Here is a 16,428-nt window from a genome sequence, read left to right as displayed (position 1 = left end):
CAATTATTTCAAGTGAAAGTGTAGACTATTTCCTATTACTAAAGGCTGATATTCTTTTCATTTTAATTCTTCTCAAATTAAAGTAACTCGGGGCTTAACTAATACATGGAAGTAAATTAAGTTTTTAAAATCATGTTTAAGAGAAATAAAAGTATAAAGCTGAAACCTGAAAGAAACCCAAAGTACAGTGAAAAATGCAAAGCTGACCTATCTGCAATTTTTCCTTGTTAAATCTGGGCTACTCAAGAATTGTCAACTAATTATTTCACTTTATTGATGACATTTTTCTCTAGGGAAGTTCTTTTAAAAGTTTAACCCCGGAGCAAGTCATGGCTTCTCCTATCTTTGAAAGTGTCCAGAGCATTGATTATAACTGCAGGAGGTGTTACCTTCTACCCAGAGAATCTCACCCTGCTACAATCTTACACACTCTCTCACTCCCCAAACAGCTTTGATTCAGCAATTCAAACTGCTTCAGCTGATATTAAAGGAAGAACCACAGAAAAGGGATCAGCAGTTCTAATAGAATAAAAAGAGGGAAAAACACAGATCATGGATACAGTTAACACAAAGCTCAAGAGTAAAGCAGACTTGAAAAAGACATCAGAGTGACTCAAAAAAAGAACAACATGACAGAAATTAAACAAATTTTTTATGTTCGCCTTCTATGCATTTAAACTTACCTCAACCTCCATTAAAATTCTGATCATATACAAACCCCGAGGCTTTGACATAATTTCAAAACCCACACCCTCTCTTTCTGTCTCCAGAGTCACTTCTTAGGGTAGCCAAGGGAGAGAAAAACAAAATAAAACAAAAACAAAAAACCACACAACAGAATTCAAATGTACATGTACTTGAGAAACAGAAAGATCAAGTCATAACCAAATTATAATTTTAGCCAATATTTTTTCATGTAAAAGTGATACATAATTGTTTTTAAAAACCCAGTATTTTTCTCTTGCATTTAGGGAAAAGCTCTATGTTACTTGATATCAGGTATAAATATAGGTAGAAAACAGTTATTAAGGATAAGAGTCCTTGTAATATTTTTCTTGGGCTGGTGTGAGAAAATAAGATGCTCTATGCTGTTATACATCACTCTCTACGTCGACTACAGGAAAAGCTTCAGTATCTGCTTAATTAGTTAATCAGTTTTCAGTACTAGAGAACAATACAGAAGCAAAGAACCATCTATCACAGGATGGCTTTTTCACATCTAATTCAGAAATAGTGACCAAAATTCCAGAAGGTAATTGGGTTTTCAAAACTGGATGTGGTTTTTTTTTTTTTCCCCAATTCAGTCATGACAGGGCCAGAAGGTAATGATACATCTGCCATGATGCAACAAGCAGACTTGTCTTCTGTCAGGAGTTGAAATCATAAAGGAATAAGCTGTCGTTAACAACCTCTCTCCAAACACTAGAGCTGTCATTCCATTGTTTTCTTTTACTGGCATGGGGGCTAGTGTGGCCTCATATACCTTGTCAGTTCAATAATGTGCTAAGCTTTTTTAACCTTTTCTGGAATTCCTGAACAATCTTTTATGAAGCCTGTAATGTAACAGATTATATTTCCTTTGATTAATATATAGTTTTTTCAAAGTTTACTTTTAAAAATTGGAATTAGTGCTCTTGGTTTCAACCTATAATTTAGTAGTCTGTATTTCAAATAGGAAAAAAAGAATTAGCAGGTATTTTTTTTTTAAGTTTGAAATGTAAATTTTAGTTGTCTAAATTTAGCCAGTCTTTGAGGGGGAAAAAAAAAATCAATCATTATTTAAATAAGTTGCTTGTAGTTTTATAATCTAAAATTTAAGTACTTTTAGAAATAGTTAAGTGAATAACCACAATGCAGTATATTTCATGAATATTATTTTTAAAAATTTTTAAATTATTACCTTTTTAGTTAATGAAGTAATACCTGCTCAAAGTAACAAAAGAGAGAGAGATAATTAAATAGAAAAATTGAAGAAATAAAAGTAAAAGAAAAAATTCATGGTTTCTTGCATATATTTCCAGGAACATCCATGTATACTCATGTATGTATGGTGGTGTATGTGCATATATGTGTAACTACTTTTGAACAAATGATCTCACTCTCATGTTTTCATCTGATAACTCTTAGACATCATCTTATATGAATGTATATACATACACACACACCACTCATTCTTCTTAAGAGCTACATAATTTTTAATGATATGAATATACCGTTACTTAATCAAATAGTCTCCTACTGGTGGATATTTAGGTGATTAGAAGTTTCTATGTTATTACAAAATGCTTTGATGAGTATACATACATACATACATGCTTATATGTATGTATACACTGTGTACTGCTCTAGTGTAAATTACTACAAATGCAATTTAGGGTCAAAGGTTAATAAGCACATTTAATTTGGGGTGATATAACTAAACTGCCACTAAAAAGATTGCTTCAAATTACATTTCCAACAATATTAAAACTTGTTATTATCATACAACTTGTTACCAATTTATCAGCTAATCTTGTATGTTGAGAAATGACACCTTATTTTAATGAGAATTTCTTAAATCCACAAATCTTTGAATTACATTTTTTAAAAAAAGCAATAATGAAGCTTATAAATCACTTAAACAAAGATATACTTGAAAGGTCCAAAAAAATTTCCATATTTTGGAGGTTTCTGAGACCTTAAACATACATCTCCTGCTAAACCATACTCTGCTTGTACTATATAAATACTAAATAATATCCCAAAAGCTGCTAGATGGCATTGCTCCATATATTCCAAAATAAAACTATGCCTGAAACTGATATGTACTTCTTACTACCATCTATTAGCCAACACTACCCACTAGAATCCTCTTAAAATTTCCATGTCACCAACTTTGTAAATACTTATCCACAAACAGTAAAACCTTGAAATACATAGTTGGAAGACTAGGAATTGAAGGTAGAAGTTAGGAAGATGTTACCAAAATTTTATTACTTGAATTACTGAGAAAAAAAACAAGAAGAAACCACATCCTATTTTAGACAACCATCCATAACGGCTCCATGCGTATTTGTAAAAAAAAAATCCTAATACTATAATCATTCAGCTTTTCAAAATGTGCCCGTCAAAAAAGGGGGGAATCCCAAATGCATTGAGGAAAGAGGAATCAGCAGAACAGAAAAGGCAAGTATAGCTATTAAAAGGGAAGCAAACAATTTAAAAACTAGAAAGCTCTAAATCAACTTTTCAAGTCTGTAATTTATATCAGTCAAGCAACAGTTTATGTATTCTTTAATTTAGTTGCCCCATAATCAATGGTTTTTTATTTATTTTATTTTTTATTTTTAAAATTTTTTTTCATAATCAATGGTTTTTTTAAAAAAAATCCTAACATATTCTAGTGTGATGAATGCTGCTACATAAGGATGTCATCCTCTAAGATTTACATATAATTTTGTTATACAGAAAACTGCTTTAATGTTATTTGTTTAAAAAAAGCTATGTATTGTAAAGTGACTCAATATCACTGGAATGACCAGATTTAAAAAAACCATGTAATTAAAATGCTATACTGAATTATTTTGATTATCTCCATTCCTTCCAAAAATCACACTAAAATTTTAGTTAAAAAAAGTTTATTACTCAAATTACTGAGTAAAGAAGGGTGCTGTTAACCCATCAGGACAAAACAAATGAGAATGGAGAGTAAAGAGGACAAAGACATTGATACATTTTTGGAAGACTGTAAGCTGATAGAATTGGATTTGTACCATAGAGGAAAAAAAACCCTCAAGTGCCCAGAGGGAAATAATGACTACAAGAAAGCCAACTCATCCACAGAATTTCAGAAGTACTCAGAAACTGGGATGCCAGTTATCCAGAGATATTACTTTTAAGTTCACATTAGGTACAATTATCCCATTCCTTAAAAAAGGAAACTCCGAACCCCAAAACTAGGTCATAATCTTACATTATGCAGCTAGCCCTATAAGAGATCAAAGATGTTTCCTTTTGAGAAACTTATTTAGAGAAGGCCTAGAAGGACAAAAGACCATAGGAGAGGAGAGAGACACAGAGCTCAAATCAGGTGTACTATGCAAAAGTCTGCAAAATGATTCAAAAGACAATTCCATTCCAAAATATGATAGAACTTTATCAAACCATCAAACTATGATAGAAGAACTTTAAAAATTCTACAGAAGGGTTAAAAGATAAAGTAGGTAACCTAATAACAAAACTAGAGCAAAAAATAGATGGAAAATAAGAAAGTACAGGCAATTAGACAAAGCATTTACAGGCTCAATCCACAATTCCAAAATCAAGGTACTAATTCTAGAAAAAGAGAAGATTAAAATGAAAAAGAAACAACACAAAAAATCTTCTAAGAATTGAGAATCATGAGTTTACAGTACAGACAGAGGGGATCACCAAGTGCCCAACACAATGAAAGAAACAAAAAGATAAAAACACCAAGGCACAGGAAATTCCTTAAAAGCAGTATGAGTAATTTCTTGACATTAGGCAAAAGGAAAAGAAGCTTACACAGAGGGAACAAAAGTATTCAAGGTCAGAATTGGTACCAGACTTTCCAGTTAAAACAATGGAAGCTAAAAGACGATGAAACAAAGCATTCAAACTTCAGAATGAAAATGATTTTCAACTTGGAATTCTATGCCTAACTGAATTATCAAAATAAAGGAAGCAAGTAAAATAAAGGCATTTTTTTCAGAAATAAAAGGTTTCAAAAACTTATCTTGTATTCATTTTTTGATGGCTCCAACAAAATGAGGGCATATATCCAAAAAGCTGGGTTCATTAGATCCAGGAAACAGGAGTTCAAACATAAGGAGAACATCTAAGGGGAGTCCCAGGAAAAGAGGTAGATAGGCAGGCTTAGAAAGTGACCAGTCAGGACTGGAATGAAAGTCCACAGCATTCCAAAAGAGAGTTCTCCAGAGAAAAACAGGAAATTATGAGATGCTTTGGTAAGTCTGACCCTTTAAAAACACTACTGAGAGATAAATCAAAAGCTGAATTAACAATTACTGTGAAGAAAATAGAAAAAAAAAAAAAGAATTCCATGAAAACAAACTTCAGCAAAAATGAAAAGTAACCATAGGTTGTACCTGAGTCAGCCATAAAAAAATTTACAGTAGTAGTAATATTGTAAAGCTTGATTTCTGATTTAATCCAAAAAACTGGAATAATAGGAAAGAGATTCTTGTCTACCATAACAGAAAGTGACTGATAGATCAAGAGACAGTATTAAATTTAAAAAATATAGATAGAGAGCACACAAGTAATACCAGAAAGTACTGAGTGATTATGTCTAGGGAACAGAACAAGTGAGGAAGGATTAGCAAAGGATAATCACTGTTTTGATAAATGACTTTTGATTTTACTTGACTTCCAGATTATATGCATGTACCATCTGATGCTCTGCAGTTTTATTTTAATACATTTTAAGTGTAGATTTCTTTCCATTTGTCTTGCTTAAGCTATGCCATACTTCAACATCTGTCTTTACTATCAGAAATTAATATATTACTTCTTCTCCCCTTCTTTCCTATTGTTTTTCTGAAACATCTACAAAAATATTAGATTTTATTCTATTCTTGACTTTTCCCCTATCAATTTTTTGAAATTCTTATGATAAAAAGTCATGTTCTTTATCATTTAAAAAAATATCAATTTTTTCCCTCAGATTCTCTGCTATATTCTGTATACAATACTCTTCAACTCTAGGTTTTAATTTACCAATTCTCTCTTCAACTGTGTCTGATAGTTAGTTGCCTCACCTGACTCTTCCTTGTGACGAATCATTTCCTCATATAATTTTTAGTTTCTGACTAGAAATTCATCTTCATTAGGGATTTACCCTGGGTAGGAAAGTGTTGGTACCAGGAATTTTGTGTTTGCTTCCATCTAGTACCCCAGAAGTTTCATCTGTCCAAAGTCCATTTTTACATTAATATACATTGTGTAAAATTCCCACACTGACATAGGTTGTCAAAATTCAGGCTGCAAATCCAAATCCAACTTTGGAGTGTGATCTGTGGCTTCTATTTCCCAAGGGAGGATGTTAATTTACCCCACCTGGCCTCTCTAGCAAATAAACTTCCTCTTTGCACCTTTGGGCCATGAACTGATTTTTCTACTCCTGAAAACTGAAAGGGCAGAAACTTCCAGGCCTTAGCTATACCCAAGGGTCTTGGTATTAGCACTTGCCTCTCAAGCTCAAAGCTGTAATGTAGACCTAGGGCTTGTATCTCATTAGCTATCCCCTTTGGGTTGCTACATTCTCAAGGAACTTACCACCATGGGTTTAAGTTTTTTTCTTGTAGTTAGGTATTTAAATAAAGATTCCCTTTCTATCTTTTAAACATAACTAGATACTTAATATTTTTGTTGTTGCTATGTTTTATCCACTATTCTTGCATTTGTGTATGCAGAAGAGAGAAATGCATATTAATTAGCTCAGTCCACCATGTTTTAGAACCGAAACAGTATCAATTACATTGATAAAAACAGTATAATTTCTTTAAACTTAGATATAACAATATGAAAGCTATACTCAAGGTAAGTAATTATGGAAACATCAGACTCTTCTAAATAATCCAGCTATGAGAACTTAGTAAAAATGTGGGTAGGCTTAGTGAAGTAATCAGACTTCTTACAAAATTATTAAAATCAATAAATTTTATCATTTTGAGTATGAACCACTTATTAGTATTTTGAAAGTAGTCTTCATAACTTAAACTTTACTTCTCTACTGATTTTATTATAAAACATTTCTTAGGGGCACCTGGGTGGCTCAGTGGATTAAGCCTCCGCCTTCAGCTCATGTCATGGTCTCAGGGTCCTGGGATGGAGCCCAACATCGGGCTCTCTGCTCAGCGGGGAGCCTACTCCCCCACCTTTCTCTGCCTGCCTCTCTGCCTATTTGTGATCTCTTTCTCTGTCAATTAAAAAAAAAAATAAAAATAAACATTTCCTAGAACTTCTTACTTTCTGTCATACTAAATATAATTGCCATCAAGTTATAACTTATCCATTATACCTAGAGCCTAAGAAGTATAAATAAACTCTTAACCAATCCAAAGAATGTTACCTACACCAGAGATTCTAGTGTGGTATCCAGATTAAAGGCAAAACATCACCTGTGACAGTCTTAGAAATGTAAATTCTCAGGCTCCAACCAGACCCTTCTGCATCAAAATCTGGTTTTGGGACAAGGCAATTTGTGTTTCAAAAAGCTCTCCAAGTGATTCTGATGCATGGAAAATTTGACTGTATAGACCAGTGGCTCCCAAACTACTCTCCATAAAACTTTTTGACAGTACAACTCAGTCAGTCAAAGCCTGGACAGGGAGAGATCAGAAAGCTGCCTATGATGCAAAATTTAAGGAGGTACTCACTATCAGGATCCTACAAATATTGCACGACCCTGAGAGACTTGCCAACTCCTTAAATTCTGCACCCTTGTTCTACATCGGCAATTAGTAATTAAATGACTTTAAGTAGTGTAATGACTTTTCTTTCCTTGCCCATTTTACAGAGACCAACTGAAATGCCTAAAAAGATAACACATGAGAAAAGATCAAAGAAAAAACACGTATGAGTAACTCTCAAACTGCACAAACACTGAATAATCAGTACTTGGCTATATGATACACTGTTTCCGACTCCAAGTAATGTATTATGCAATGAAGACTGTTAAACACTAAAAATATGAGCTATGGCACTCAGAAGTACTGTGGGGATGTATCTGATATGTACTATTTCTTCAACATGAAATGTTAATACATTTTTTATAATAAAGTTCTAAAGTATCTAAAATGCAAGGACTGGAATATCTTTAATTCTCAGACTGTTAGCTATGGAGCCCTAGGGTTTGGGGAAGAAATCTCAGGGGTCATTGTAGAAGTTGCTCCAATTCTCACCCCAGCTTCAACTGAAGTAGTTCCATAGATTTAAACCTACTTTTTACAGAACAGTCGCCTCAGAGGCAGGGTTCCACTGATGGGAAAAGGTTTTAATTTAACCTTATAATGCTATGAATCCAATATTAGGACCTTAAATCTTTTCCTAAAAATCTGTAAGAGATATAGCAGATTTTTTTTTTTTTTTTGAGCTGTGAAAGCAGGAATGTTTATTAGTGAGAGTGGGTGAGCTCAAGGGACAGCTGCCACAACAGACATACTATTAACAAAGCTGAGTAGAGATCATATTGTCTATCCTGAGAAATAACAGATTTACTTCAGTTGTGATATCAAAAACTGACAGATCACAAAAAATGGGTAATGCTCCCAGTCTTTTCTAAATTTTGGAAACATTTCATTAAATACAATTTTTGAACAAAGTCCACAAAATAAAAATAGAGCTAATCTGATTAAAAGGTAAGGATGAGATAGATAGCTTTAGTCCTCCCAATTAGTCTTCCTCTGCCTGCTTCCTAGAATACCACCCCTTTACAATCAGTGTCCTCCCACCACACATAAACACACAGTAGCCTTTGAAGAACCACCAAAGAAACACCATGAAACGGCAAAGCCAAAGTAACAAATCACTTTATCTAGATTAAAAAGAGATAGCCATTTAAAAATATTCACCATGTAGAAATTTACCACAATAAAGGTGGTATTCAGTTTTTTCTATAAAGAGAAAAAGGTATATCAATTAAACTTTTAAGTACATAACACATAAATACTAAATACACTAAATATTAGAGTACTAGGAAATCAGCTGAATTTTTTTTTTTTAAAGGAATCATGAGTTGCCATTATTGAGAAAAGCAGAAAAGAGTCAAAGCAATGAAATGCTGTTGGTTTCCAAACACTACACTTCTACTTAAAAGAACAAAATGCCTGACTAGTCTAAAGTTACAGACAAACTTCCTTCCTCCTGTTTGGGATATCAACAGATAGTTTGTTCATAGTTGTTTGGCATGACTTACCATACTCTTTCACCTTGAAAAATCTTACATAATAAAATATCCTAGAACAGAAAAGGCTTACTTGATCTAGTAGCAGGAACAATATAATTACATACAGTATTTCACCAAGCCCTCATATGTACGAACACACGATTTTCTTTACTAAATTGTATTTTCAAATATACACTGAATTGTGATCACATTTCATATATAACGTTCTTAATCAATGACAGCATCTCTTATAACCACAAACTAATGTGTCAGAAAGAAAGTTCATTTCACTATTCATAGCCAGAAATATGTATGTTTAAATAATACAATATTTTATGTGAGTGACTTCAATCTAAACTTCAATTTATTTTATTTAAATTCTATTAAACTTTACTTAAATTCTACTAAAATCGCACTGTTGAAATTTGTAGTCAAAAGTAATGTCTTGTGTTCTTTACAAATCCATGAACACTGAAAAAAAAACACAATTAACCTAAGAAATTCTACTTGAAGCACTTTAAGGGTCTCAAAAACTATTAACAAAAATATTCTCTTAAGAGCTGGGCTGGGCCTTGATTTTATAATTTTAGAGGTAAAAGAGCAGGAAACCTATCTTTAACTTTTGAAATCATCAATGTATCAAGCAATTCCTCTCCCAGTATAATTACAAAAATGTAATAATATAGCTCTTATAGAGTCCACATGCACAGATACATCCCTAAATAACTTTAAGTTCTTATATGAAATCTCTTTTACAAGACAACACTTTTTTCTGAAAAAACTATTCATATCCCAAAGAAACCTATACTTTGGAAAATTTGGCTGTTCACTGCAGAATGCAAGAATGAGATAGTTAAAAATAAAAAGTAGCCAAACATTAAGATGTAACAATTATAGGTCAAAAACAACTCAATTTTACTGTTCTAGAAAAGAAAACCTTGCATACATAAAATAACGGTTTCTAAAAAGGTAGAATTCAAGTAAAAATAAAGTAATTCAGTAAATATTTCAATTTACCATTTTACAGGTCTTTGTCTAATGCTTAAAGCAGTTTATTTCTGAGTTCTAGTTTTTAAAGAAATGACAAACACTGAGTCACTGCAACTCTTTTTTTTAAACTCTTCTTTTAAAGAAAAAGAAATTAATTTCAAGTACATTTCCTTCAGTTTCTAACTTAACTAAATTAGGTATGCAAAGATTTACAAAATCAATCTTGATATTTTTGTAAGTACTTTAAATAATATTGATAAATGATAAATTAAGGAATATTTCAAATAATAACAAATTTAGAATAAAAAATATTCATTTTAAAGAGATTATCTAAATAAAATACCACTTAGTTTTTCATTCTAACTGTAAAATAATGAATAATCTTGAATTACAAATAAAAAACAATTTAAAGATAAAATTATGTTTAGAATGTACTTTTGAAGAGACAGGATAAAATAATTTATAATGCATAATAAAACAGAGCTATAAAATGCCAAAAAAAATAGAAAAGAAATTGCACTTACATCCATAGCTCTCTTAATAAAAGGTATCTGTGTGCCACTGTCCAGATCTTCATTTATAATAAGCCTTCTAGCCCACTGACCTGCCCTGACAACACCACTACCATGAATTAAAACCATCAGTTTCTGTGGATTTGTCAAAGCATCCTCACTCATAAAGATAAAACTCTTTGGTTCACTCTCAGTGGCATCTACCTGTAATTAAAAAAAATTAAATAATAAATACATGTTTTCTGATCAGGCACAGACATAAATGAGAAAACAATAATGGTTACTATAAATTATAGAATGTCTACTAGAGTTATAGAAGTAAAAAAGCTTTAAAAAACGGAAATATTCATTAGACATTAATAACTACATATGAAATGGATTAGCATAAAAGACATGATAGTAATATGGCAAAAGAATACTGGAAATATATCTCCTTATATTATTGGTGCATATTTAGTATTATAATATAAATAAGAATAACTGATTTTTTGAGTCCTTATAGTATAGATACTATGCTAAATGTCCTAAAAACATTACCTCAATCACAATCTCATTAAAGTGGTATTATTATTATCATCACTTATACATGAAGAAATTGAGGCTTAGGGAGTTTAAATAACTTGCCAAAGATCACACAGCTAATGAGTCTATAATTCTATAACAGAAGTAAATTACATCTATAATAGAAAACAGAAAAGCCCAACAGGAGCATACACCTGTTGGAAAATCATATATTAGTAAAGAATACTACTAAGGTTTTAAAAGGTAGGAGAGGAAACTATTTAAAAACTCAATCACCTATTCTATGTAAGTGGTCTTTGAACTTTCATCATTCAGGATGTGAACACAGGCTCATATAACAATTATTTTATGAAGGAATACTATTTAAGTATTCCTCTAACTTTATTTTATATACTAAATATTCACAGGATGAGCATTTTTATACTTTTATATAGTACTTATTTATGGAATGAATATTTTATATATTTTGATTGTATTTAATGTTTAGGTTTAAACCAGGTGATTTTATGTTTTAGACTTGAAAGACTCAAAAGACTTACAAAGAGATCACTTCCTAACCTGTCTACATGACTGATGGCCTGCATTGAATGGTATTCCACATCAGCAGTGGCCAGTAACTGGGAATGGAAGTTTCTGTGCAGCTATGTCAGAGCCAGAAGCTAAAGTCTTGATGGCCGGTAACATACAGACTCAAACAGAGAAGTTCTGTCCATATACTTTGTAATGAAATAGCTCTTCACTTCTTCAAGAGTATATAGATTCATGAAATTATGAAACTAAAAAATAGAAAAAACTCGAGATACCAAAAAAAAAAAAAATGTCCTGGATTCTACATGTTCCCCGTCACTATTCCTGGGAAGAGAAAAAAAATGAACATTTCTCTAATTCTAAAACAAATAGATTGGTGGTCATTTGTTTAAATACCACAAAGGGCAGTTATTTCAGCAAGAAGAGCATAGCCATAGGGCTTAAAAAAAAAAATCTCTTCCTCAGGGAAGCCTTCCCTGTCTACCCCTAAATTTAAATGTCTCCTCAAGAATTTCCTAGACTCTTTTTCTAGGAAGTTTTATTTTCCTTCACAGCACGTAACACAATCTAATGTATGTTCTACTTTATATATATGTTTATGTAACTGTTTATTAACCATCTCCTCTTACCACCAGAATACAAGACCAGGAGGGCATGGACTTTTCTGTTTGTATCCAGCAACATTCCCAATGGTTAAAAGAGAGGCTGGCACACTGTAGGCACTCAGTAAATAAAGCAATGAATAAACTTTTATAATAAGGAATGTTATCTAGCATCACCAGTGACCTCCTTTAAATAAAAGGCATTTAACTAAATAATGTGTCCTCTTAACTTGTTACAATACTTGCCTGGTTCAGAAAGCACATCTTGAAGATTAAAATAATATATAACTATAAAGAATTTTAAAAGAGCTACACAATGCTAGAAATTAAAACGGCATAATCAATCTGGGGCACCTGGGTGGCTCAGTGGGTTAAAGCCTCTGCCTTCGGCTCAGGTCGTGATCCCAGGGTCCTGGGATGGAGTCCCGCATCGGGCTCCCTACTCAGCAGGAAGCCTGCTTTCCCCCTCTCTCTGCCTGCCTCTCTGCCTACTTGTGATCTCGGTCTGTCAAATAAATAAATAAAATCTTAAAAAAAAACCATCATAACTGATCTTAGTGGTAATTAGTATGCAGTGTTAGAAGTATGAAGTATAAAACAATCACATTAGCTTCTCTTGCATGTGACGTCCAGAAGTAAGGAAATTTTGATGATAACAGCAGGTATGACTGAACTCCAAGGAAAAGAAGTAGTTGATTAATGGGGAAAACAGAGGAATCACTCAGTTAAAGTGGCTTTAAAAAAAAACAAAAGTGAGGGGCGCGGTCAGTGAGTTAAGCCGCGGCCTTCAGCTCGGGTCATGATCTTGGGGTCCTGGGATCGAGCCCCTCATGGGGCTCTCTGCTCAGCAGGGAGCCTGCTTCCCTCACTTTCTCTGTCTGCCTGCCTCTCTGTCTACTTATAATATCTCTCTGTCAAATAAATAAATAAAATCTAAAAAAAAAACAACCAAAAGTGATAACAACAAAAGAAAAATTAAAAAACAAAGCTGTCAATGTATAATGAAAAAGGGGCCACAAAGGTTTCCAGTCATTCACTTACCAAAGAGTACGTCTAAATGTGCACAAATAAAACTACCTCTTAAAATCATTGAGGCCTTAATGTATCTTAGAATGGCTATGGAAATGGACATCTGTTTATCTTAATTAAAAAAAAAAACCCTATAGCTGTAGACTTTGCAGTAGGCGCTGTTCACTATTTCTTTTCTCTATTTGACTAAGTCCCCTGTTACCAGGGAACTGAGTCAATTTTTTAAGCAGTGGAATGTTGGCACTTAAATTCCACAGTAATCACTTTAAAACTGGAAGAGTGCTTATTTTCAGAAGATGAAATGTGTTTTTTATATTAAAATGCTGTTCAAAAATATTTAAGGGCTTCAAATTAAGGTAGCCATGAATAAATGAATAAAAGTTTTATAGAAGAACTGACTTTAAAAACATAAGCTCATCAGAATATTCAAGGAAAAAAACAATGAAAATGAAAAATGTAGTTATTAATGATTAAGGTATAAGGGCAGTATTTAGGATGGTCATTGGCTTATATTCATCTCAATTTAACACAGAACTCTGAGGCTGTTATCTATAACTTACTTTGTAAAAAGTTAGTACTAACTTTAAATACTAAAATATCTACATGAATAAAACATAATTTCGGCATTAGCTTAATTAAGTTTGAAAATGGCTGTTCCAAGGCCATTGTCTTCAAACAGCACTAATTCATTAAACTGAGCTTTCATTAAGGAATGCATATAAAAGTCATCCTAGTGCACCATCTAACTTTATTAACCAATCAACTTCAAAGACCAACTGATAAGTGAGAACAATTTTTAGCAGTTAACAATTCACTTTAGAATACCCATGAACCCCACTAACTGTGATGATCATTTAAACATGGCTGAATAAAATGAATGAAAATTTATAATCAAGTTATTAAGTTAATTTATGTAATCTGAAGTTCTACACAAGTGTAAGATATCAGAGTTGAGAATAATCTGTACATGAGAATATATGTAAGGTAGGGAGTAAACACGAGACATACATGATAATGATCTTTACCATCAAATCATAGGTTTCCATCAGGTGCTGTTATTTGCAAAAAGGAAAGAAAGGAAAAGGAAAAGAAAGAAAAGGAAAGAAGAAAGAAGTCTTTCTTTCCTTATTAATAGTTCAACCATAAAACTAAAACTTAGCTCTTCATCAGGAAAAAACAAAACAAAACAAACCACTTTGAGGTATTCCTATGATAAAAAGAACAACTGTGATACAAAACAAGGCAAAATAAAAAACCATCTTCACTGCTAGCTTTGGGATTTAAGAGAACTCAGGAGAAAATGAATAGTTATAGAAAAAAAATTTCACAGTGATCTAAAATATATGATGATAACTTATGGAGAGATATTAATTTCCTTAAAGAAAACAAATTTTGGTTTCTTTTCAGTTTATAAAATCGGGAAATGTTTACTAACCATAAATGGACATGACACTTACTATTGGTCTCATATAATGCAAAGTTTTCTCTATGCTTATTAGCTTTACAGACTAAAGTTTAAACCAGAGGAAAGTAATCAGATCTATAAAACAAAGTCCTCCTAACCCTAACCTCAAGCTTTCTATAAAGAAATTAGTGAAACTTAATCATATAACATAATCCATACAGCCAATTATCTTCTGATTTCTTCTGGAAATGAGTTTAAAAGTTCCATGTAACTATAAGTATTAAAGAGTTAAATGGCTCAGTCTTAACTGTGTTGTAACAATAAATCAAGCTAAGTCTCCTTAAATATTATTCTTCAGAAACTTTGAAAGAAAGAAAATTAACAAGAAAGACTGAATAAAAGGAAGAAAAGTTTCCAAATAAAGGAGGGTTAGCCTAGCTATTGCACAGAATAGTATTTTACTCACTAGTACATACCAGCACTTGAAACAGTGCCTGGCACCTAAAAGACTTTTAAGCAAATTTTTGCTGAATAAATGAACAGATGATTAACAATGTGACCTAGCATTTGAGCCTATTTATATAAAATTAAACATAAAATAGATTTTCCTTTTAAATACTGAACTTTGGAATTAATTTGTGAGGATAAATATTATTAAAAAATCCTCAAACCCTCTAATTCATAGTAGAATATTACCCAAGGAATTTAAAAATCTCATGCAAAATATGTAGACAAAGTACTTATATGCAAAGTTTTGTACCTTAAATTCATTACCTTCATAAAAGCCTTCCAGATTTTTATATATCATACACTCAGTTATCAGGAACAGCAAGGATCATCTAATTTAATACCGCCACTGTTTCATATATAACATTACTGTTTCTTCATTTTTTTGATTGTATCATGTTTTACATTAAAAATATTTTGTGTGAATTTAAGACTGAGAACATATCTCAAACACCTTCACTCTGAAATGGGAAAATGTACAATATTTGGAAAGAATGTTCTACCTGAAAGGGACGGAGCAATGTTATAAAACAGGAAGCATGAGGAATGAATTTGGGAATGTGTACAGGAAATAACATGGAAATAAAATATATAATTATAAAAATCAGGAAATAATTAAGGAGAGAGTGAATGTCTACCACAACATCAAGTACACTGGTTTACTTCAAAAAATAAGTAAAAATAAGTTATACCAATTAAATTAGAAAAGGCGGGGGGTAGTCCTTTTTAAAGGCATCATCATTAAAAAAAAACAACTGGTTATTGGTATTTTTTTCCTCTACATTGAAGAGTATTAGTTTGAAAAAATTATTGTGCACACTGAACTGAGATACACTGCCAGGCATTTAATATTACCAGTATCAACATCAACATACTAGGACCTTAATGTTTAAACTTACCACAGTTAAACTCATATAAAAAGTTTCTTCTGAATTCAAAACTATTTCATTTGGAAGTTTAATTATTTTTAAAAACTGGACTTACTGGAATTGAGATTTTTTTCAAGTTACAGTCCTTTTCCAAGAGCTCATATACATACTTCGTAATAATCTAGGTAGAAATAAAAAAACACATGATATAATGTCATCCATTATCAAAATTCACATAAATGGCTATTATTGCTCTGAATGAGTATCTTTCTATCTTTGAGTGCCCCACCCAGTTGAACTGAGAAATAATCGACATACATCACTGTATAATTTTTAGGCATTATAGCATGATGGTTTCATTTGCATATATCGTTAGAAGATTACAACAGATTCAGCTAACGTCCATCTTCTTACATAGATAAAACAGAAAGAAAAGAAAAAAGGAAAAAAAAGGAAAGAAATTTCGTTTTGTGTTGGGAACTCTCAGGATTTATTCTTTTCCAAACTTTACTGTGTATCCTACAGCAATATTAACTGTGGTCATCATGTTGTACAT

The 16,428-nt window shown here is 32.1% G+C and overlaps 1 protein-coding gene across 2 annotated transcripts in view; it reads right to left on the bottom strand.

The window, feature by feature from the left end:
* FAM172A (family with sequence similarity 172 member A) overlaps window positions 1-16,428 on the bottom strand; it is a 434,833-nt gene that overhangs the window by 300,853 nt on the left and 117,552 nt on the right. For both annotated transcript variants that reach the window (XM_044265562.1, XM_044265569.1), the window contains 2 exons: window positions 15,988-16,053; window positions 10,423-10,614 (listed from right to left, as the gene is read on the bottom strand). In XM_044265562.1, coding sequence (XP_044121497.1) covers window positions 10,423-10,614; window positions 15,988-16,053 — 258 coding nt within the window. The remainder of the gene's footprint in view (window positions 1-10,422; window positions 10,615-15,987; window positions 16,054-16,428) is intronic.

This window comes from Neovison vison, chromosome 1, assembly GCF_020171115.1.
Source record: "Neovison vison isolate M4711 chromosome 1, ASM_NN_V1, whole genome shotgun sequence".
Taxonomy (NCBI): domain Eukaryota; kingdom Metazoa; phylum Chordata; class Mammalia; order Carnivora; family Mustelidae; genus Neogale; species Neogale vison.
The sequence above is the reverse complement of the archived record's forward strand: the minus strand, read 5'-3'. Positions and strand labels throughout refer to the sequence as shown.